General features: G+C 40.3%; 1 protein-coding gene across 1 annotated transcript in view; it reads left to right on the top strand.

Annotated features, from left to right (window-relative positions):
- The first annotated feature begins 1,087 nt into the window (after nt 1-1,087).
- Nucleotides 1,088-24,660, top strand: part of bnc2 (basonuclin zinc finger protein 2) — a 226,237-nt gene continuing 202,664 nt past the window's right edge. Inside the window, exon 1 of the mRNA XM_084715208.1 lies at nt 1,088-1,908. Coding sequence (XP_084571334.1) covers nt 1,906-1,908 — 3 coding nt within the window. The 5' untranslated portion in view covers nt 1,088-1,905. The remainder of the gene's footprint in view (nt 1,909-24,660) is intronic.

Here is a 24,660-nt window from a genome sequence, read left to right on the forward strand (position 1 = left end):
CAACAATTACAAAAGAGAACTGGAAGCTAAAAATACAGTATAGTTATCCACACATCCACTATATAACTATTACTTGTGTTAGTCAGAACACAGACTTTTCATCTGATAGAGGTCAGTATTTGCTTTGATGTGCAGTTTATGTCACATTACTTTTCCACGGCTCCTGGTGTCTTTATGGTTAATCAACACTGCACTCCTCGGTCAAATTAAAGCAGCATCAAAGTGTTTGAAGATCCAAACACCTACTTTATTTTTCTGGACAATCCTTTAAAGGCTTTTTGTTTTGTTGCTCACATAAGTATGTAATATCTCATTTAATTAGCAGTGTAAGCCCTCTGACAAACAGGCATATGGTCCTCGCTCTCCCACGGCCTTGGCCGAGGAATGAATATGCATATCCTGGGACCTGAGTAGCTTGTTACCCTGGAATGAATTCTACACAAGCCTAATCCCTGATCTATTATTTACCCCTTGACCAAACATGCAAGTGGGGCTTCCAGACGCTTGACTTGATAGAAATGACTGCCCAGGGATTCAGCTGCCTGCCTCCCTCAGCCCAGTGGAGGAACCAGGCTGAGCTGAGGCAGGCTGCAGTCACTCTGAGGAGCGCGGTATGTCTCTCTCTCTCTCTGCTCTCTCACACACACACACACACACACACACTCATGCACACAGACACAAACACACACACACGCACACACACACGCACATTCCTCCCTCCTTCAACTCTTCACTCTTGAGATGTCTCAGTCAAATGTTGAGCAAATCCTCATAAAAACAAGTGCACAATGAAACTTTAATGAGCGCGCCCACTTCTGAGGGATCTGAGGGACACAACTTAGGAAATCAGTGTCACATCCCTGCAGTGCACACACAAACCACACGCTATTTCCAACTCAAGTGTACTGGCGAGGTCAGAGAAAGTGAAAAGAGTGAAAGTTTGCCTAAAATGAAATGCACACTCCCTCAAAAGTTAAAAGACGACAGGAAATTCAGAAACATTTGAATTTATTTAGTATTATTTATTGATTTTCTTACAGTTGATATTGTTCAAAATACACACTTTATAGTGTACTAAAATACATATTGTTTTAATTACAGTATATCTGAGGAAAAATATCAGACTCATTGCTGCTTTTCATCACAGCTGTATTGCGCCTCTCTTTGCCGATTTCTTATCTTTCTGCTGAGTTTTTTTTCCCCGCACATTTATGTCGCACAGAGATGCGACTTTTCCTCCAGACAGAATATCGTTAATCAACTCATCTAGCACAGAAAGCCTGCGGACGCTCAGTCACTCGGGTTACAGTCACACACGGCGTGTAAAACACTGGTCTGAATTCACAGCAGCCACCTTCTCCTCAGCCCGGACCGTCCGCAGGCAGCTCTCCTCTCCTCGGCGCACTGCGCTGACTCTGCAGAAGGAAATCATCGGGGGAGTGTAAAGAAGAAGAAGGCGTTTTTTTTTGCGTTTTTCTCAGGGTAGGACAAGCTGTTACAACCCAGCTTCTGGCTGTCAGAGATCCCCACTGTCTCCTTGGCTTCTTCAGTTTACGCTTTGGGGAAAAAGAGAAGAGGGCACCGAGTGTCGTGGTCGTGCGTTCCTCCTCTCCGTGAGACCGACCGACGCGTCTCCAAACGTCTTGACGCGCGTTTTTCTCCAGCGAGGAGACGGAGGATAAAAAAAGAGCGACCGTTTCCTCGTGTTTGTACCCAAAACTGTTATTAAACGGCGATGATAACTTTGTGAAAAGGAAACACCGACAGCAGAATCACCTCAGACAGCAAACAGCAGCACTGAAGAGGAGAAAGTTCCCCACTTGAGGGCGAAATCAGACTTTTTTGAGGACGCCAAGTTTGAAAAGTGCCAGCAGCCCCGGGGTCTGTCAGATACAACATGCAGCAATGGTAAATATGCATTTTCTACTTGTGCTTACTTAACTTATTCAGATGAAACACACCACTTTCCAGAAATTATAGAAGTGGTAACTTTTTAAAAACTTCTCCGCCGCTGGCATGGCATCTAAACTCATCAGAGCAGATAAAAAGTTACAGCCAAGACTTCCTGAGCAATTCTTAAAGTTTTTACAGTTTAATAATTTCCACACTTGTTTCTGATTCATATGACTCATCTGCTTGATTTGTTCATATGTCTGTATTTAAAAGAAAATGAGTTTCTTCTGCTTATTTTGATCCTCTTCTTTGTTTTTCCTTCCATCTTTGTCTCATAAAATCAATAGTAAGCATTGTAACATTTGTGAGCCATAATCAGAAATGAAACTTAATATATGTGACATCCGAAGTAAGTTAGAGAAATATGACTTCACTCAATATAATTTTATAGTTTTCGTCACGCTATGAGTGTTTCTCAATTCCCTGCTCCCCACAGACGCATTAAAAACTTTTACTTGACGTCTTTAAGGGCAAATCGTTAACTCCAGGTACAGTGTAAAGACATTTTTAATTGTTTTGTTAATTGTTTAAATGGTATTTATGTCTTAAGGCACTTTTTGCTACCTGTACATTTGGGCCTTCATATTTACAAACTCATACAAACTAGTGTCTACTATAATTCAGTGTAATTTAGTGTCGTCAGGCAGCAAACACACGTTTAAACGGAGCTGATAAAAAACAAGTGTTATGGGTGTTTACTTATATAAATGTGAGCACACTTCATTTCATAGCTGGCAGCAACATTCCTCAAGTTATTTTTTAGGCCTAAAATCCTTCTGCTGAAAATCCTGCTTCACCTTTTCTGCAGAAAATAAAACATCATGCACCACAAGAAGGAATTTCTTGTGGTGCATGATGTTTTATTTTCTTCTGCAGCATTTTTATTGATTTCTCGAAATATTCCCTGTCTTGTTCCAGTTGATTTTCGGACAGTTTGTGGAAGTCTTTATCAGATATATTGGTCTGTTTGCTCCAGTGCAAAGAAAAGCTTTAGGTCATTTTAAATTGTTGCTTTTAATAATGCTACTAATTAGAGTTGAACAAGGCTGTAATCTGACAGTCAAGGCTTTTTTGTTTTTTGCTTAGCACACTTGCCTTTCAAGCTGCAATGATTAATCGATTAGTTGTCAAGTGTTAAATTAATCGACAACTATTCTGATAACAAATTAATTAGTTTGAGTAATTTTTTTAAATGAAAAATGTGCAAATTGTCTGATTCCAGCTTCTCAAATGTGAATAGTGTCTTGTTTCTTTAATCCTCTGTGAAGGTAAACTGAATATCTTTGTGTCGTGGACAAAACAAGACGTCTGAGGATGTCATCTTGGGCTTTGAGAAACACTTATCAACATTTTTTCACCATTTTCTCACATTTTATGGACCAAACAGCTAATCAATTACTGGAGAAAACGATCAACAGATTGATCAAAAATGAAAATATAGTTGAAGCCCGACTTGTCTATGCATCCCTGTGCTACAATAACTCTAAAAGGACAACTCGGGGCCAACCTGTGACAGTGAAACACAAGCAGAAGTACAGCGAGGCATTTCATGTCAGTGTAAGACATTTCAGCGTGGACGTATCTGACTGCTTCAGGAGAGACAGGCGAGAAGGAGGGAGAAGAGAAAAAGAGAAACAGCGAAAGAGAGATTGAGATGAATGGCCTCACTTAAAAGCAGCACAAAAGTACCTTCACACTTTCATCAGTGAGATGTGTGTAAGATTAATGTGTAGCGCAGTATTTTTGGCCTGGTCTGAGAAGTGTGTGTCAGGGATGTTTCATGAGCCTGAGCTGGTGCTGCTGCAACTCCAGTGAAGAATGCCAATTTACATTCCTGGAGTGTCATTTCATTACTTTTATCTCCATGCTGCTTTATCCCTGCCAGACCAGTCAGGGAACTGCGCAATTCAAATTTCCTTTACCGCACAAGTCACACAAGTTAACATGTTGGTATTCCTTCTGTCCATGTGTTTCAGTCCCTCTTGTGTGTCAGATAATTATACCGTTTTTGCATTTCCAGAGTTGCTGCAGGAAAAGACATAAACCAAAAAAATATCAGTCCCTCTAGGAAGTTGGAACAATTAAGGCAAATTCAACCAATCCCTGTGAATTCTGCATGACCTTGCAATTGTGTCCAATCCCCACAACTTTTCCACAAATTTGACTTGCTTCCTGTGAGTATCACCAATCACCTCAGTCCCCCGCACAAATGTCATACATGTACATCTGTATGAACTGACTCAATTGACTGAATTGATTAATTATTATTTTTGTGATATTCTTTTCTTCTGTCATAGTCACTGAAAAGAACACAAGATTTGCAATTTTTACTGACATTTATCAATGCTCTGTGCACCTCCATATTTTGTAATTTTTTGCTTGCTGTTTTAATTGAGTTTGAGCTCCAAAGATATTTTGCTTCTTTAAGGAATACAAACACAGGTGCACTTTTTTCATTTGCAAATAAAGCATATTTTGCAAGAATTGTTTTTCACAAAAAATATACGAAAATATGCAAAAAAGCAACTTTTATGATGTAATATTCACTTGCACCTGCGATTTAATTGCAAATATACTGAAAAACATTGCAACATGCATCAAGCTTTTTTAGAGCAGCTGCTGTGAAATCAGGTATTTTAAGCTGCAGCAATCCTAAAAAAGCCTGCAAAATCCTGAAGGGACTGAAATAGAGAGAAAAAACAATAAAACAGACATCAAAATAGGGCTGAGGGATAGAGACACACACAATATTTTTGACCAGATACCTCCATATCAGTACTTATATTGCACTAATATTGGGATTACTATTGGTGCTTTCATAAAATGTTAACACAACGTGATATTTGATAAATAATCATGAGTACTGTGGATGACTAAGTGAATAAAGGCAAATCATAAAACAGCGTGAACAGGCTGATAAGTTTAGAAAATCACCTTACTGTGATGCAGCCTTTAAAACCAGGAAAAGACAACACTTAAGCCATATCACAATGTAACAATTTCTAAAAACTAAGACAACGTCTCCATGTAATAATATCGATAAATATCAACATGTTTCTTAGCACTACATCAAAACTCCATAAAATAATGGAGAAAATGTGGAGGTAAATGTCCTCGTTATGCAGTGAGTAGACGCTCCGGTTCATTCTACAGCGCTGCTACGTGAGGTTAAAGAAAAAGTTAAAGTTGTCAGCGAGGCTGCAGCTAGGTCGTGATTCCTCTGGGTCTGTGGGAATCAGAGAGGGGAGAATGTGTGAGAGTGTGTGTGCGGGGTGGGAGCCACTGGTTAGTCGGTTCAATAATCTGCTGGACAGGTAGGCCTGTGACGCCCCCCTTAGAGAGGCTGCTAATGAAGAGAAAGGCTGCTTAGTGGTGCTCCGCTCTGACCCCACCAACCCTCCCTGTCCCCCCTGCTGGCTTCGTCTGATTACTGCTCACATCGAGAACTCTTTCCTCCTCTTCTCCCCTCAACTCCATCCTCTCTATTTGCTCCGGTTCTCTTACTTTCTCACTCCCAGCCTCTTTATTTGAAAAGAATGGGTGCTAAGTGTGTAAAGGATCTTCTGATAACTCATTTTTTGCATTTATATATTTTCTGCTCTGAGTTCTTGGTTCTTTCCATTTGTGCACTTAATTATTTTCATATTATGTGCAATTAATTTATGGACATAATAGCTATTTGACCTTAATGTTCAGGCCTATTTTAATTTTAGTCATGAAAAGGCTGCGCTCTTATGTTAAAGAGACAGTTCACATAGTTTTCCTCTTACCTGTTGTACTTTTATCCATCTACAGTAGATTTCTTTGGTGTGAGTTTCTGAGGTCTGGAGATATCAGTTCTGGAAATGTCTGCCTTCACTTGAATATAATGGAATCAGGTGACACTTGGCTTGTGGCGCTCAAAGCGCCAGAAATTTGCAGAAATCAAGACCTGGTCATTTCCAATACTCTGCCCCCTCTGACTACTGGTGGTACTGCTCTGTTTCATCCATATCCAAAAGGTTTCAAATAATGTGCGGAAAAATGGACGAAATTAATGATTAACGACTATGGACAGAGGGGTCCGTCCGTATCTGTATGTGTGTTTAACATTTAGCGTAAATGAGCCACTAATGTTTACATCCTGCACCGTCACAAGCCTCTCCTCCATGAGTGGATGCACGCTTACGTCTGTATGAGAAAGAGGGCAGTTCCAACTTGAAACTGCTCACAAGGTCTGTGCATTATTTTGAGTAACCAGAACATGACTTCTGGAAAAACACGTTGCTGTTGAGTGCCATCTGGCTCATCTAGTTTATATTGTCCTTCCAAATATAGTTTCTTAATATAATTCCAATATAGGCAGACATCTCCACAGCCAATATCTCAAAAACTAAGCAACTAACACCAAACCAATCTAGATGAATGAGCAGCATTATAAGTAGGAGGAAATGTATGCATTTATGATTTTGGGGTGAACTGTCCCTTTAAGATGTGTGTATGACTATTCACATCATCCACATGTTGAAATCATAGTATCTGTAGATTTTTATCCCTGTTATCATTTCTGAGAAACAAGTGATGCACCATGTTGAATATTTTGAATGCAACACTGTCAGCTGCCTTCAGTTTGATTGGTCAGTTGCGTCCATGTTGGAATTGAAACTTCAAAGAAATTGAGCTTGGTCTGAAAAAATAAAAGCTGCAGCATTGCTCAGTAAAACTCTGTTGATGTGAAAGCTTGCATTGGCTGGATACAGGTTTTTAAAACACCATTCAATTGCAAAATAATTGCGGGTTGGGAAAAAAAGTCTGGTGTGAAAAGGCCTTAATACATAAAAGGAAACACACTGAGGTTTCTGTGATGCCTCAACAACACAAAAGCAACATTCGTGCAGTGGTTTTATTTATCCAGGAGTGGGTCACTGCTGTACTGATATGGCTCTGTCCTCAGCCACAATAATCTCTTGAGTGATTGATAGTGTGTCTTGGCTGTGACAGAAAAGGTAATATTTTGAGAGGGGGGAGTGGGGTCATATACCTAGTGGTGGCTTGAGATGGAAATCTTTGAACAAGACACTGTAACCTAAGCTGCAGGCTGTAGCGACTAAACAGAGACACTGTGAAATGTTAAAACAAATTGGATCGCGGGACTCCTAATTTAATAAAGAGCACAGTGTGAGACATACTTGATTTAAAACAATATACATATAGTGGACATAATTACATTTTTGTACCTCAGCACACAAAGTGAGAAACTAAATCTTCACACACTTACAATCATGAAAACTCCAATTTCCTCCGAATACATTATGAGATTTGGTCTGTGATCCTGTGATTCTTGAGTCTTAAAAAAAGAGAAATAAACAGCAGACAGTAATGAATAGGGTTAACAGCTGTTATGACACGAGCATTTAAGATGTGTTTAGTCTTGTACTACCACACAGACTGATATCTCTAAGAGTTTTTAATCTGCTAAATGATAGTATTGTCTTGGTGGTGAGGAGGCAGATCACACTCGGAGATGGCAAGTTAATCAGATTAAAATCAGACTCTGCGCTACAAGCTGTGTTTAAACTGTAAGCTGATACTTGTACTTACATGTGTTCAATTTTTTGTGCCATTTTTTTTTCTACAGGCTTCATTTCACATGCTAGTCCAAACACTATTCCTTAAGGAAGGAATCAGGAAAACTTTGGTCTTAGTACATGAACACACCCAGTGTGTGCAGAAGCCACACACACTCCCTCGGTCTTTATTTGTTCAAAGTGAGAAATGATAGAACACATTTTGCAGCCTTTAGAAATACACCCTCTGCTGCATTTTTCTGTCTTCTGAGACGCAGCCATGATTCTTATGTTTTCAGCTGTAATTTGGGGTGGCCTTAATTAATTCTGTCCAGAACTAATTACCGGGAACTGTGTAACATAAACACTTCAGTGTCACTGGGTGGCAACTGTCCGATCGGGAGGGAAATTACATTTCACTTGTAATCCATACATTCTTCAGCAGGGCCAGAGTATAATTCATGTCGACGCTATAGAAATACCAGAGACGCCGGACCTGCGTAACGAACAGGAGTATAGTTGTAACCAAATGGCTCAGCTGGGAGGTATAGGGTTATGTGGTATAATTTATATTTTATAGCTCCCTCCTGCACTGACTGCACTCCAGAATAAAGTTGTTCGATTTTGTTCCATGAACAGTGAGTGAGAAAATCTGGGATTTCGCTTGTGATGGAAACTCCAGGCACCACTTTGTTCCTTGCTTTCTTCTTGTATTTTTTATTTTCCTGTTGAGTCTCATTTCTTGCTTTCAGATAAAAAGACACCAAACTGCTGCTGTTTCTATACATAGTATACTATATGTGGATGTTTGTATGAAATTTTTTTGTGGGTGTGTGCATTAGTGGCCCATGCCCCAGTGACTCAAAAGGCATGGAAAGATCTCCTCGGGCCATACAGAGTGATTTGATTAAAGGAGAATAATTTGCCCTAAAGGTGTCTTTTCTCTTCCCTCCAAAAAAGCTGGCGGAAGAAATCTGATATGACAAGATAAGTGGTGGCTCATGAAAAATTCCTGAGGACTGAGACGTAGCACGTTGACTTTGGAATTATTGCCCTGAATGTTTAGTTTTTTGCTCGTAACTGTGCCTGACAATGTTATTTTTACCTGAATAGCCTTTGAACTGATTCCTCGGGTTCTCAGTCCAGATTTCTCTCATTTAAAACCTGTTTATGTACCATCAAAAAGAAAGGACAAAGTCAACTTCACACTTCATTCCACACATTTTCTTCTTCATGCTTCTTTGACAGAACGCCAAAGAACTCCTTAATGGCATAGCACCACATGTACCGCAATGTCTGTTCAATAAGAAAAATGTTGATGGTTGCTTGAGGAACCATAACAGTAGTTTTGTATCTTACATAGGCTTCATACCTTTAACAGGGTCGGGAGGCTTGTCCATTACTGAATTTACATGTACTGGTTCGGCCAGTCAGGATAAGCTCTTCCTCCAACTCCTAGTGTTGGGCGATATGTTAAAATTTTGCAACTGGTCACCATCCCCCCAACAATTGGTGGTGTGTGTTTTTATGTGTGTGTGTGTGTGTGTGTGTGTGTGTGTGTGTGTGTGTGTGTGTGTGTAAGTTTTTGTGTGAGTTTGCTGCGTTATGTATGTTATGTACTATGGCTGGGTATTGTTTAAAAAGATATACCAATATCAGGACCCTTAAAGTGATATGGATACAAATGGATATGGATACTTCATTTGATACCCTCTTTCTCTGATTGGCTGCAAGTAAAACCATACAAATAGTTGATTTTTTTTCCAGATCTGGGTACAAAAAGAATTAAATGCAGGTATTGTACTGGAGAAGTCTCGATACTACTTGGTCGTAATGTATCGAATACCAATATCCAGCTCTATTATGTACATTTGTTAGGTCAAATAAATAAAATAAACTCATCAAGTGTCAAGAAAGGAGGGCTGCCCCCGACTAAAGATTTTTCTAATCAACCAGAAGTTGGTTGATTAGAAAATAGGCCACTAGTCACTTAATGTTCATGATATTAATGTAATTATTTAAATATATATTTTTGAGGCATAAAGGCAGCTGTCTATTAAATGCTCACAGCAAAAGTGGTAATAATTCTGAATGTGATAGAACCACCATCATGAAGACTGAATACTTTGTTAACTCAGTATCGCCTCACACAAGTCTCAAAACAAGGACATAAATAACTTTCAATCACACAAACAAATACTAGCAGGCTTATCAACGTGATAGATGATGCATGCTTACAAATTAACTCACAAAATGCTACTTCTCAACTGCTTCCCGTTTCCTGTGTCCACCTGTTGGAGTCCTGGTCGGAGCTGCTCTAACGTTAAATCACCTTGGTGCTATTTTCCCTGCTGTCAAACTGACCTTTGCCAGTCTCTAAAACTGTATTCCAGTCTAGTGTGACTGCTACCTGAGCTAACTAGCTACAGTACAGTGACTGTGGTGTTACAAGAGAAAAGATCCATGTTACGAAAAAATGGCAAGGCGTAGCTTGAGGTGTTTTTTTTTTTTCTTTTCTTTTTCTTTCTAACAGATAAATGAAAATTTGGTCCACTAAGACTCTTTGACTCCAACTCTATACTCAGTTTTGTCACTGCAGATGACGTTTAGACATTTGTCTAAAGCTCGACATGGGACCTTTTCTGGTCCAGGTTCTGAATACCATACATGCTTTGTGCTCTTCACTCCAAACCTTTATATCCGTGATTATAATAGGTGGTGTGACAACCCTGTCTTCTTGCAATTGCCTCTGAAAAGCAGCCTTTGGTGGGGGTTGTGAGGATTGTTATAAGATCAGTTTGCATTGCCTTGCTTGCTCCATCCTGCTGTAGTTGGTGCTTAAGGTCATAATTTTGTGTCCTGTTGATGTTACAGCCAAGAGTAAAACATCTGGGTTAGGCCTTTTTGAGACTTATATAGGGCTTTTCCATTGTCATTCTTGGCTGTGCTAAGTCAAGCCATGGCACGTTGATTTGCATTTCCATTACCAGTTATAACCATCTACAGCATTGGGCCAGAGCATGTCTGACAAGCCTCCAAGCGGGTTGCAGTGACGTCTCATAAACCACAGCCAACCCAAGATGACCTCTTTCTAACTGAATACCTGTGGTATGAAGTTTAATTTCTCATTTATACTTTTGGCAGTCTGCTTTATTTTGTGTATATAGGAGTTTTGGAAGGTTACTGCTGATGAAGGTATTTTAAAGCTTTTAAATAACACAGTAATGGGGGACTTTTATTGTGAATAATTTGTCAGAAATGAATTGTGTTTATCCACTGTTTTACACCCGCTCACTCAAGACAAGCGTGTCATCAGTATAAAGATACACCTCCTATCCTTGTTTTAATGAAAATGATAATCCCTGCTGTGCTGGGCCGATGCGCCGTGGCAAAACGAGTCAAACCAACCCAGCATATGCTTATGGAAAAGGGGCTACAGTCCATTACATAGAAACTCCTGTGTGAAAGAAAGTTTCACAGAGTTGTTGCAAGTTAGTTCATCGTGCGCAGGTGGGACCACCAAACCTTGCTACCATGTCTCTTAGTGAGTTGTTAACTTTGTGAATACCGAATACCATGGCCATTTAAACAGTCAGTACCAGGATGTATTGGTAAGTTTGTCCTGAATGAAAAGCATTAAATGAAAATTTCATCATGCTATTTTACAAGAGAGATTTGGCAAGCTTATAGAGCCCAGTAGTGCTCATAGAACAGTGAGCACAAGGGTTACAAGAGCAACAAGGATTATGATGTCTTACCTTTATTTTATCCCAACAAATTGCATAAACCGTACTTGAATTACAGCATACATATCTTTAAGGATACCATATAATTTTAGATTCTGCCGTCCAGTCGGTCATTAGTGATTTCAGTATAGTAGTAGAGGGGACTATTTCAAACTGAGTTGTCATTTACAGAGAATATTTTTTTCCCTGTTAAGTTACTATTGCTGATAACGAAGTTTTCCCCCAAGTCTTTCATTGCTGCTAAATGATGATTCAGTGTGCTCCAATACTCAAGATTTGATTGAGGGCTGGCAGGGTTAACCAAGTGAGCATGGGGACACTCCTGTAATTTCATAAATGCGTCACGCTTGAGCAATGTGAGGCTAGCTCAAATATTCTGAACATGAAATGACATTGTGTACTTAGTGGATGGCATCTTTCCCATTTGACTTCCATGAAGACACACCTTTTTCCAAAGTGAAGAATGGTAAAAATGAACAGACACTGTTCAATGAAGTCGTTACGAGAACAGAAATTTAACACAAATGACCCAAGGGAGATTTGAACCACTCAGAAATGTTCATGGAGAAATTTATGGCACTGTAGGTTATATTCTTTTACTGTTTCATTTTGTTATTACATAATAGACAGGGAATAGAGGTGTCTTAGCATTTCGTAATAAATCCAACCATTGTGAAACTTCATATATTCAATTTGTCATTTGTTCCCCAAAGTTATTAAATTTCATGGGTGGAACAGGAAAATTTCTATCACTCAAGATGCATTCAAGTGCTCAGTGACTGGGTTTGTTTCTGTTTGACACTTCTAGTGTACATTTTAAAGTCATATTCATGTTGTGATGCTTTATCAAAGGCAAAAGGTAACTGAGGACAGTTGTTTGGATTCTGTGTAAGAAAGTATACAGTATACAGGTAATAAATCAAAGTTTAATCTGCATGTTTTTGTATTACTTTCCCACTAGTCTGACTCACGGGAAGCAGACTATTAGAATAAGCCTGCCACTGGCCGGCTATTTCAATCTCCCATTTGCTATCTGTCTGTTACTGTTTTAAAAGTCCCTGTCGCTACCAGAAACAACAATAACAACAACTACCCAAACCAGCAACCTCCATGCTGAAAAGGGCAAGCTACCCAAACCCTAACCTGGTGGCTAACAGCATGAACATATACAAACTAGCAGCTGTTACCTTTTCTTTTGTCGGCATGTAGCCCCTTTAAAGTAAGGGCTCGCTTACCAATGTGCAAATGTTCCACCAAACCAAGTCATTCACTATTTCGTAAGGACACCTTCACTGCAGTCACAGTTGTCCTGGGCTTAGCACCACTCAAGACAATTGCGATTGGTTTAAAGAAATATAAATGAGACAAAGCATTTTTCGCCTTATTTCAGAACGATAATGGGTTTAGCCACACTTTCCCCAGCACCAGCATTGTACAAAAACAAAGTGCAGTGATAGGCCTTGCTATGCAAAACTACTTTCCAAATTACGGCATGTCTACAGAGGAGGTGTTTCAGTTGCTTAGATGCGGTGTAAATTTGGATAGCTGTACATGTAACTAGTTATTTGGCAAATAATATTACGTGGTTATGTAGCATGATAGGTCTTCCATAAGTTATGGGACTTTTTAACTTTTGTGGTACAGCAGTATGGTAATTTGAACACCACCGTGCCGATTTAGCACATGTTCCTGATATACAAAGGGGTTGACTGAGGAGAAAATGTGACCAAGTTGTAACCCTGCTGCACACTCACACCTGTATGAAGCCAGCTGGCCAGTCTATTGCAGGATCAAAGAGCACAGGGCATTTTTTCCTGGCTCACAGGTCCACTGGCCCTCTATAAAATCTCCTGTTAGTCTAAATAGCCAGGTGACTGCTGACAGACAGCATTAATTTAGATATTCCTCTGAATGATACCAAGAGCAGTTGCTTAGACTGTTGCTCTTTTTTAAAAATGAATTTCTCTAATTGTTATGATAAAACACCCTCAACAATCAAGCAGCAACATCATATTGAACACAGTATTAAACAGGTCTGGGCTATATAGTAGCTCTGACTATCAACTGAACAGGGAGTCTGTTAATCTTAGATATGACTTTTGAGATAGATGTTTCTTACCAGTTTTATATTTGTTTCTTGTCCTGTAGGAATGCAGCAGTCAACTTTATGGTCCACATCTGGTTTTTGTTGAGCTCTCAGGTTGGGGAGTTAGTATCTGAGCGTGGGTAACATTAATCTGTGTGTTCATATTGACGTAACCAATGTGTAAATCCCATATAAGTTGGGTCAAGAGGGAGCAGTAGTCACCTTGTGCTTTATCTGACAATTTATTCTAATCTGAACATATTGATAATGTTTGAGACACAGTTGTAACCTTGTGGGCTGAATGTATAATCTAGCCTTGATTACCAAGTCTTACTGCAGAGTCTGGACTCTTTATCCTTGTATGAATTATATCATTAATTTTGGATATGACTTTTAAAAAATCAGTTAAGTGCTTTGCGTGTGTGTTCAGTTACATTGTGAATATTCTCATGTATTTGTGTGCCCAAGGTTAAGGCTCCAACATCAGTCATTTCAGTAAATACCCCAAAATGACATTTGTTTAGGTTTAAGGAACAAAGCCCTAGTAAGCCATAATAATTATGATTCTCGTCAGTCGGAAGAAAAGGAGAAAGTTGGGTGAAGTTTTTATAGAGCCACATAAGGAGGAGGTTGTAGTGGTTTCCATGGGAGACTGATGTTCACTTCCTGTCTCCTACTGACAGTCAACATTGGTTTCTTTTAACCAAGACAAACCCAAACCACAGTGTAAGTACCAAGTACCCATTTTAACCCAAACCATGCTCCCTAACCCTAACCAACTTGTATTGGTGCCTAAACCTAACCAAACCTGAACCATACTGTCGTTGCATCATAAAAATATATTCTGGATTTTTGAAGGCATTAAGAACTGATGTCCTGCTGATCAGGGCGTCAGATCGGAGCACACTGATATATGTATGTATTGTTGATATCAAAACAATTCTTGGTAATGTAACAGATATGCAAATGTTATGCACTTGCTGAGAGCCAGGGAGGTCAACCTTTTGAAGCCTCTGGGAATTGGACTTGAAATAGTAAAAATATGCATGACATCAAAGTTTAGTTACTCATTAAGCATCTACAACAATCTGAATGAAAATACATGTTGATAATTACTGGTAGATCACATTTTGATTGATATCTCCCTTAATGGCACAAAGCTAAGCAATGCACTGCTATGGACAGAGTCAGCAGCTATCATATTGAAATCCACCAAACTTCTGTGACAAAAACGGTAATTGTGCGTGGTACCACAGGAGTTCCTGGAGTAACGCTGCCTCGACTGGATCCAAACTAATGTTACTTGCTGTGGATCAAGGCATCGGTAGACCAGCACCTCATATGCTCTGTGAGGTAAGGTTTTTGACAACTGCTTCAGTACCTCGTTGTTTGGTTGGCTTGGACTCAAAGACACAAATTAAATGGGAGCAGAGAGGTTTTTCTTGGACCCAGGCCACACGAGCCAGGCCACACGGGCTGCATGGTCACCAAACCTGCACTTTGGCGCCCATATTAACAGGCTAAAGGCAGCCACACAGCTCATGTGAGCATGTGGTTCAAAAATCATCATCATGTGGTCATCTGGAGCAACGCCTCCAGTTATCTTCATCCTCCATGCATCTGGCTAGCTCACCTGTACTTTCCACTCCTGTGTCTTTCTTTAGTGTCCATGTATGTTAATGTGGGACACGCTTGTGACCAATGTCCATGTTCTGGCTCCCACAGCACCAGTTTGCTGTCCTCTCACTCACCCTTGGTAGCCCTCCTTACAAAATCTTGATGGTGATGTACACAGTGAAAATAATCTGTTGATGGTTACTGTATATCAACATTAGCAACATGACACCTCTCACTATAATGTCAATCTGTGTCACAGACATGAAAAAAATCAGGTGAGGGGCAGCATTTTCCTGGTGCGCTCTCTTTTTCTTTCTTTCTTTTCTCTTTCTCTCTCCATCCTTCGCTTTCTCTTTGAACATGTGGATTAAATCACACTGTTTTCTGGTTACAACTCCTTTCTTCTTTTCACAACTCTTCTGAAAACTCAATGTAAAAAGATAGGGCTCCCAGTAGCAGCACCGCAGCAGAGATGCTGTATGTGTGGTACCACAGGCATGCGAGCTGCAGTTCAGTGAGGTAGCATCACTTACAGGTTTACGCAGCCAGTGTGGCCTGAGCGTGAGTGAGACACCTGATGTTGTGGATTTTTTAATGATTGGTTTGATTATTTCAAATTTGGGAAAAAAGTAAATTAAGACCCTGAATTACATAGTTAAGAAGGCTGTTGTGGCTTTGAGCATTTTAAACAGCAGAAACTGTTATTTAAGCTATATGACCACTACACACCTGCTACCAGCCAAAGACACCACAGATATACATCCATTTTCTTTGAGTCTCGACCTCAATGTGTGGCAGGAACACATGGATTAACTCTGTAGAACTGATTTGATGCAATCTAATAGAGACTTCCTCCTTCAGTCTGATGCCACATATTAAACCTGACCGTGACATTTACTTAACTCTATCAGTGTCTGAATCTACGTCACAGTCTCCAAGGGATATATGCAGCTTTAATTGATTATGCTTCATCTATTGACTCTACTGTGCCATGCGATGCATCACCACACACCTGGATGACATGCTAGAAGTCCTACCCTGTGATTGGTGGTGACAAAGTTGCTATTTACGGCGCTAATCATAGTAATTAAGCAGTCTAAGGATGATGGGATTTTGTGTGTTTGCTTGCATCTTAGTTCACTTTTCCTGTTTGAGGGAAATTTAATGCCTGTGAACTGTGTGCGAAGGCCACATCTGTATGAGTGTGTGTATGACTGCATCTGTGTGTGTTTTTGGAGCTGAGGGTTAATCTGCTGACAGGTAGTGTGTTAGGAGGGGGACAGTGGCGCTTTTGAGACAGACACAAGAGACGAGTCTCAGAGAGAGGCAGAGAGAAAGAGGGCCTCTTTCATGTGACTCCGCATTCCACCAAGGCACAGGCAGGCAGAGGCACAAGACGAGACATGCGTCCCCCCTCGTCACTCCCTCTGCCTCCTCCCTCGCTGCACCCGCTCCCCCGCCCCTCCCCATCCAGCCTCCACCCCTCCCCTCTGCCAGTGACCTTAACATTTATCAAAGAACCCCATGCTGGAATTCTTCTTCAGCATCTGTGTCCTGGTGGGGGAGTCAGACACACACACACACACACACACACACACACACACACACACACACACACACACACACACACACATAGGCGTTACTTTAAAAATGCTTTCTGATACAGTTATTAATTACCTGCTAAAACATGTAGTCAGTAAGCTAATCTTACTTACATCAATACCTAATATGCTGTTCCTTTTGTTTAACTTAATATAATGTTTTATGACTAATAGCAATAATTTCAAATGTACATCATCCCCACAGTCCCAAAATATTACAGCAGCAGCAGCAGCAGTAGTTGTAGTAGCATTCAAAGCTAGCTAGCTAACTGGATTTCTTTGAAGCTAATGATATCAGTTGGTCTTTGTTGCAAATGTTAGTGTCTGGTCTTTTGTAGCTAATGGTAGTGAGTGGTCTGTGTAGCTAATGTTAAATGTTGTTTTGTGTGGCTAACATAAGCATTTGGTCTGTATAGCTAACTTTAGCAGTTGGTCTGTGTCGCTAATGTTAGCGGTTGGTATGTGTAGCTAATGTCTTTGTCTGATGACGGTATTTTCACAGCTGAAGGCAGAACTGTCACCGTACTGAGATGTTAAACTATTCTGATTTAAAGACAAAATAATGTTGAAATTTCCACTTTGCACAAACTTTCTTTTACTAGGGGCCATAATGAATTGACTGTAAGATTAGCTAGTTTCACTGAGACCAGAGTAGTGTTGTGAGACTGGTGTTGTAATGTGTGTGCCATGTGCACGGAAGCATATCGTTTTTTATTTTAAATGTATTTTAAAATGTCTTGCTTATAGTCCCCCCCCCTTTTACTAAATGCATCTGTAATCTGATTACATATTTTCATCTGTAACTCTAAAGGAATAGAGTTCCCTTTTTTGTATCTTAATGATGTAATACTGTTACATGTCGTCTGTTACTCCCCAAGCCTGCACACATAACACACACATAAAAGTGCACACACACACACCGTGTCGCAGACCAATCTGTTTTGAATATTGTGGCACTGCGGAGGGGCTGTCCTTGTTGTTCCCTGAGCTGAGGAGGCTGGCCTCGAGACACTCACACACAGAGACATGGACACATGCTTGCACACACACACACACACACACACACTCTCCTCCTTCTTGTTTCTTTATTGTACCTCCTGTCACTTTGTCCTATTCATTTAACCTTTCATTAGAGCCAGCAGACAGCCCTGTGTGTGTCTGCACAGCTTCAGGAACAATGCCAAAAAAGCCCCACTGTCACAGTTATTAGATTCCTCTGGCCCCCTTTTACCCCGGCAACTCAATATTGAGAGAGGGAGGCAGGGTGAGGGTGGGAGGTGGAGAAGAGAAGAAAAGGGGGTGCCACCCAGCTCCTGTGGCGAAGGATCCTCTTGACTTGTCAAGGACATGTGCCACATGTTGATAGTAGACAGGTCTCAGACAGAACAAGGAAGGGAATGTGAGAGAGACAGAGAGAGGAGGAGAGGACAGGCGTGGTGTGACTGTCTTGTGCTGTGGCAGGCAGCACCCTGGAGGAGTTTGACTGAAAACACAAACAGTTTGTGGAGGAATTCTGTTTTTAATGGGCAGCCAGGAGGGGCAGTCCAGTCCCCAAGGAAGGACAGACAGACCGACCCCCCCACTCCCTCTCTCCAGCTTCTTCCTCCTCTGTCTGTCTCACTATGTCCTCTCTCCTGCAGACAGAGCCATGTGACGAAAATCATCGTTTTATGACCCTAGTTCAAAGTGCGTGTTGAGCTCTAAACTTAACTAAATGTTGACTAGCTGACTATCCTAATAGTAAAACAACACTCAGAAAACAGTCAGGATTGAGCACCAGTTATTAATTGATCGTATTAATATTGTCTGAAAAGAGAGACATTTTTATGTGTGTATGAAGAGCCACTTTAAGTCGTGTGACTTAAGTGACACTTTGTGGTGTGCATTATGAACAGTGCACATTATTCTTCAAGACATCACAACAACTTACTATACGCTTCACAATTGCAGACCAAACAGGAGTAAAAGAGTTGAAAATACTATAAACTCTGTGCAACACATTAGTTTAATACTCTATATTAAATTATTGTTAAATTGCACTGTCCCTGTCAAATAAAATATCAATACATTTTTTTAAAATCACAAAGCCTGTGGGTAAACAACATAGTTTACCCAAGCTTTATGATGGTTTTAGCAAATCTTAGTGCAGAGACACAACATCTATTGTTTCATTGTGAGAATTTTAGAAAGCAATATATGATGCAAAAGTTAACACTTATAATAATTAGAGGCATTTTCTTTGTGTATGAGGAGCTACATTTATGTGCTGGACCAGGGTCGCAGGGAAGTGGTGGACCAGACTGGGGATCACATCCTGATTCCCAACTGTGGTTAGGTTTAGGCAGCAAAATAACTTCAGTTACAAGGTTGTGAATAGGGATTGAAATTGATAAGATTTTATTGTAACTATGCCATTATCAATTCTGCTTACAGGTCTGATTCTTTTTCGATTACCTTATTGATTCCTGATCAGTCTTAGCTGAGCTCGCTGTAGCCTGTCTGTCATCATCTAAAATGGAACCAATGAGAGAAAGTTTGTATCACTTTTCTGGTCTTCCAAGGAGAAACTGGTGATTGGTCCGACATATCCCAGTCCACTGCTTAACTGGGACTCAGGCTGGACTACTCCCAAATGGGAGGGATCATGGATGCGCCGTGCATCGTCCCAAAATGATCATTGTTATTGCAAACCGCCGCTCAGCAGATCAGATTAATCCACTGTTCTCATGTGAACGTCCAGGTTCCATCTCCACATCTGTTGTCCTTCCTTAAAATGTAAAAAAATCCATTAAATAAATGCCAAAGTAACATGTGATGCACAAAATCCTGAATGCTGTGGCCTGTTGGCCAGGGGTGAAGGTTTGACCTGGCTGCTGTCCTTCAGTGTTATTTCCTTTCCTTTTCTTTTAAAAGTGTAACACCACCTGCCAAATGTCAGTGGCTTGTTGCTTTGTGGTTTGCACACAGCACTTCAGTCTGCGGCCCTTTTATGGATTAACTGGGGCGTTTCCATATGCTCCTTTCATGGCACGCACATCTAATTTAAGATTAAAAATGATTCATCGACATACTCAGATTGGTAAGAACTGATTTCACGTTTCATGAATTTTCGTATTTTCCTCACTACTTTGTTTAAGAATTAATATAAGAGAGAAAAAAGAGAAAACTTTCAAACTTTCATGAGGCACTGCAGACTGTCTGTATTCAAACCATGATTTTTCCCTGACTATAACCAAGCTCTGCAAGTACATAATTATTAAACATTTTAACAATGCTGTAGTCACTACAAGTGGATATTCAGTTGCAAGACTGGACATTTTGTATTGGATAACATCTCTGTGACTTGCCGGGTGTGTTAATTACAAACATTTCCTCATTATGTCAGTAGAAAGCTTGAATCAGATGACATTATTTATTTTGTTCAAAACTTATTTGCTGTGGCAAATTAGTTGTATATAAACATAATTTCTAGAAGGCCGGGCTGGAATGAAAGATATTCATCAACTTTCTGGTTTACTGTAATTTTTTATTTAACCTGGTTCAGGTAATTTTTCCCATCTCGAGGCCATCAATTTCACACATTCTATTTGCACAGCCTCTTCTAGATGAATTTGATCAAGTTTTGAACTCAAATTAAATTTTATGTAAAAATGTACCAAAAGTGCGTCCATTTCAGGTTAACGGTTGAAATTTGTACGTGTGGGTGAGGAAACCGTGCTGCGTCTGTGGAAACTCTCAGGAGAGCCCAGTGCAGTCCAGTGGAGCTTGGTGTTAAGGTCGGTCCAGCCCAGTCAGCAGACAGTGGACAGTGATGCTCCTCCAGTAATACATTAGCTGAAATGAATCAAGGCCTGGAGTGGAAAGGCATTGGTCACTCTGGTGGGGGGGCAATGAATCGCTCACCTGTCATTAGAGATTGAGCCAGTTGCACACACACACATGAACACACACACACACACACTTTCCCCCTGCCCTGAAGACAGAGGGCCAGAAACACAGCAACAGTCTGAACCCTGACCATCAGGCAGCAGTCTTGATGAAGTCCATCTCTCACTTCTGTCACCCCTCTGCTCCCCCTCTCCTCCCCCCTCTGAGGCCACCGCTCGCTCTGTGTGACTGACTCTTTATTATCCTCACCCCGTCACTTAGTTAGAGTGGTGACCAGCAGTCTGTCTCCCCTCTGTCCTCTCTGTCATCCCCTTTTCCCGCCCTCTTCCTCTGCCTGGAGGCTGTCGATCCACCTGTCTGCCCCACATCGCTCTAATTCTCTGATTGGACTCTCCCTTTCCTCTCTCAGGGCTATAATTGATGGTGGTGTTATTGTGTCCATTTCTCTGGCCCTAAAGCTGTTCCTCCAGGTCAGCACTACTCTACCATTTAAGACATGCTGGGAATGGGGAAGACAGTGAAAACCCCCTTTTTTTGGTCTCTGTGTGTGTGCATGTTCCAGTATGCGTGCAAAACCAGGGTTGTCCGTTTAAGCAATCAGAGTAAACCTGATTGGTTTTCAAACTGTTCTTCAAAATTCAAAACAATCTTGACATTCAGGTTTGAACTATTTTGTCATTTTGAAATATAAGGGACAATATTTCCACAGAACTCCATGTTCTTTCTCAAGTGTAGTGTTTGCCCTTGGCCGCCATAGAAATGCACACAGTGGCTGTGATTGTGTTCTTTGTTTGGTGGTCCTTTCTTGTAGCATATTTCAAACTGAATTTTAAACTATTTTGCAAAGTAATTACAGAGTGTGGTGTGAAGTAGTTGTCAAAGTAAGGGGGAAAAAAGACTCTACTTGTTAAGAAGTTTTAATTCTGATTCTTTATTATTTTCTTACTTGTCACAATAATCAAGGTCCTCTTGCTCAAAATTCATTTGTATTTTAATTTTTTCACTTCATGTTATCTCAATTGAAGCTATCTTGATGTGTAGTTCTTGAAAGGGAAGCTCTTGAAAGGTTAAGTAGGACTTCAGCCTGAATGATTTGGTACAAATGTATTCACATTTACCAACCCGACTTTTTTTCCATAGCTTCCTTTTGCGACGTATATCCAGATTCCAGTAGCAGTGCTTGGTAAAAGAAAAGATGTAGAGTTTGTTTTACTCAATAAGCTCTTTCTTTCTCTTTCTGTCTCTCTTTGTCCCTGTCTCTGTCTTTCTCTCTTCCTCGCCCTCTCTCTCTCACTCTAGCCCCCAGTCCCTCCCCAGCATGGGCCTTGTATTTATTACCCTCTAAGTAATCACTTTGCTTTCTCTTTTGATAGACTGTTATTGCTCTAACTAGCCGAGGTCCCTATAGGTATTTGGAGGCTTTCCAGTTTTATTAGACAAAGGCCTCATTATTCAAGGCCAGCATTAAGACTACCATTAGATCCATTTGCCCCCTAGTCACATGTATCCAGTTGCAGCCAATTCATATTATAGCCCCTGCACACTTAGTATTTACAACACAAACATACTCATTCCCTCTTGTCAAAGTTAAATATAGACGATATTGAGAAAGCGTTGCCACTTTGTGAAACGTAGCTGTGAAGCTGTGTCTCTGCTCGTCTCCACTTTAATAGAGTTTTTGCACACTTTTCATAAATGACACAGTCAACATCAACGTATGGAAACTTGTAACTTTTCAAATAACTTTAAATATAAAGTTTACACACACGTTTACACCACACAAATACCTGTCTAAATATGCAAAAGAAAAAAAGTTTCCTGTGACAATTATGTTATTTTTAAGAATGGTGGAAAAAAGATGGAAATAATGGTTTGAATAAAATTTCCGCTCCTTCACGCAGGAAGCAAACCCTGTTCTCCCATGTTTGACCCGTGCAACACAGACTCTGTCTCTCCTCATACTGCATTTGTCATTTTCTTACTATGTTTAACTTTAACCCAAACCGTGATCTATCCTAAACCTAACAAGTATTTTTGTCACGTAACCTTAACCAAGTAGTTGTGGTGCCTAAACCAAACTGAACCTAACCAAGTAGCTTTTATGCCAAGTGGGCACACTGGTGCACCAATGGACAAGCTCCATTCTAATCATGTTTTCAGCATGGGATTGGTGGTTGACATTTTAGAGGCTGCATTGCGAGGAGACATGCTGTTCATTTATATGGTGTGCTACTGAATGGAGCATGTCATAACCTAACATAGTGTTGATTAAAGACATGTTTTCCCTTTTTTAAACTAGCCCATTAGTGATCTCTTTACAACATTGAACATTTGATACTACTCACTGTGTAGTTACATCTGTATTCCACTTGGAAAGTGGAAACTAGCAAGTGTGGCTAATGGACAGCTCGCACTACATGCTTGAACAGTGCACATGCATGGCCTTACCAGTTAGTTTTTATTTTAGCACTGATATTAACAGAGTAGAGCAGCCACACATACTGCGGCCGCAGCCACGCTTCATCTAGAGATTCTGAGGCTTGCCTGTTTTTTCCACATGATGCGCGCACTTCTCAGCAAAAATACACAGTGAAAATGATCTATTGACAGTCACATCAATATTATATCAGCAAGATGACAACTATCACTACAGCTTCATTGTCTATATCTGTAGAATATGGCAGACATGAAAAAATGGATGAAGGGCCGTGTTTTTCTTTTTCTTTCTCGTTTTTCACTTTCTCTCTCCCTCCTCTTTCTGAACAAGGGTGGAAATCACTGATTGTCTTGTGTTTACAGCTTTTTTCTTCTCTTCAAAACTCTTTTGCAAACTCATTGTAGAAGGACAGGGCTTTCAGCAGCTGTCCTGCAACAGAAACGCTGACTGTGTGGACACCAAAGGCGTTTGAGCTGCAGGAGTTCAACAAGGTAGCTGTCACGCACAGCTGCACACATGTAGTGTGAAACAGCTGTAATTAGCTTCCACTCTGAAAGCCTAGCTTGCTACCATTAGCACTAATTCTCATTAGGTGCCATTTTTTTGGTCATGTTATATCAATGCCATATTTCCTGCAACATATATTTCTGAGAATTTCGAGGTATTGCATTTAAAAAGTTGTGGAACAGCAGAATTTTGAAAAAAAAGCTTTTCATGCTACTTTTTGCCTTTTTAGAAAAAAGGTTTTATGTGCTATAATAGGAGATGGAAACACATTTTTGGAAAAATTTCAGATGTGATGAACATTTCACACACAACAGATGAGCTGTTTCCACTAGGATAGTCTCCTTGTCGCTCCCATGTTTTTTTTTCAGTGTTTGACTGGTGATCCTTTAATTATGGCATCTCGTTGTAGCCTCTTCTTCTGCACTTCTATAATGGCTTTTCACCTGGAGAATTAGTGCAACATACTTCTTATCCTGGCGAAACAACTCCTAATAATTGCAGTAGTGGATGGAAACAAACCAGTTTAATCAAAAATTGGTTTAAATATCCTATACATTTGGATAGAAACATGGTTATTGGCAGCTTCCACACACACATATTGGAAGGAAGAGTGCTAGCTAACGTTAGTCACTCACTTTCATGGGTGGCCAACTTAAGTTGTTAAAAAACATTTTTAGTGCAGCACCGAATCAAATACTTGGAGCACCCTGGAGAACTTTAATGTTCAAGGTTTGTAGTGCAGTTTGATTGTATTGTATTGTAGTTACATGTGCTTGTATCATTTTGTCCATCACACTCATATTAAAAAGAGTAGGCTAAATAATAGAAGCACCTTCCTGAATGTAGCCACAGAGTTCAATAGCACCACAAACTACATCCTCTAAAATGATCATTAAGTTGAATCAACACCTCTCCAAACTAAAACTGAACATTAAAACCCTCATGAAGGGAGAATACTGCAGGATTCTTGTCAATAAAAAAAGCTGAAAAGCCCATACACTGAAGATCACACATAAGCATCAAACACTCATCAGTCTAAAGTTGAGAGCAGACTGACTGAACACATGTTGTGTTGGCTCTTTCATGGTCCACACAAGTTTCTATTGTGACTTCCTCTTCAGACAGGCAGCACACCCTCCACCCGGGGGATCCCAAACATAAACAAACAAACAGACGCTCAACTTGTGGCAGAGACGCAAAGAGATTTAAGGTGCCCCAGTTTTGATTTCTTCCATTTCTTTGTTGCAGCTTTTTAATTTCTTTGTAGCCACCTGTGTCT

This window comes from Lutjanus erythropterus, chromosome 3 (genome assembly GCF_056507025.1).
Source record: "Lutjanus erythropterus isolate fLutEry1 chromosome 3, fLutEry1.hap2, whole genome shotgun sequence".
NCBI classification, from domain to species: Eukaryota; Metazoa; Chordata; class Actinopteri; order Lutjaniformes; family Lutjanidae; genus Lutjanus; species Lutjanus erythropterus.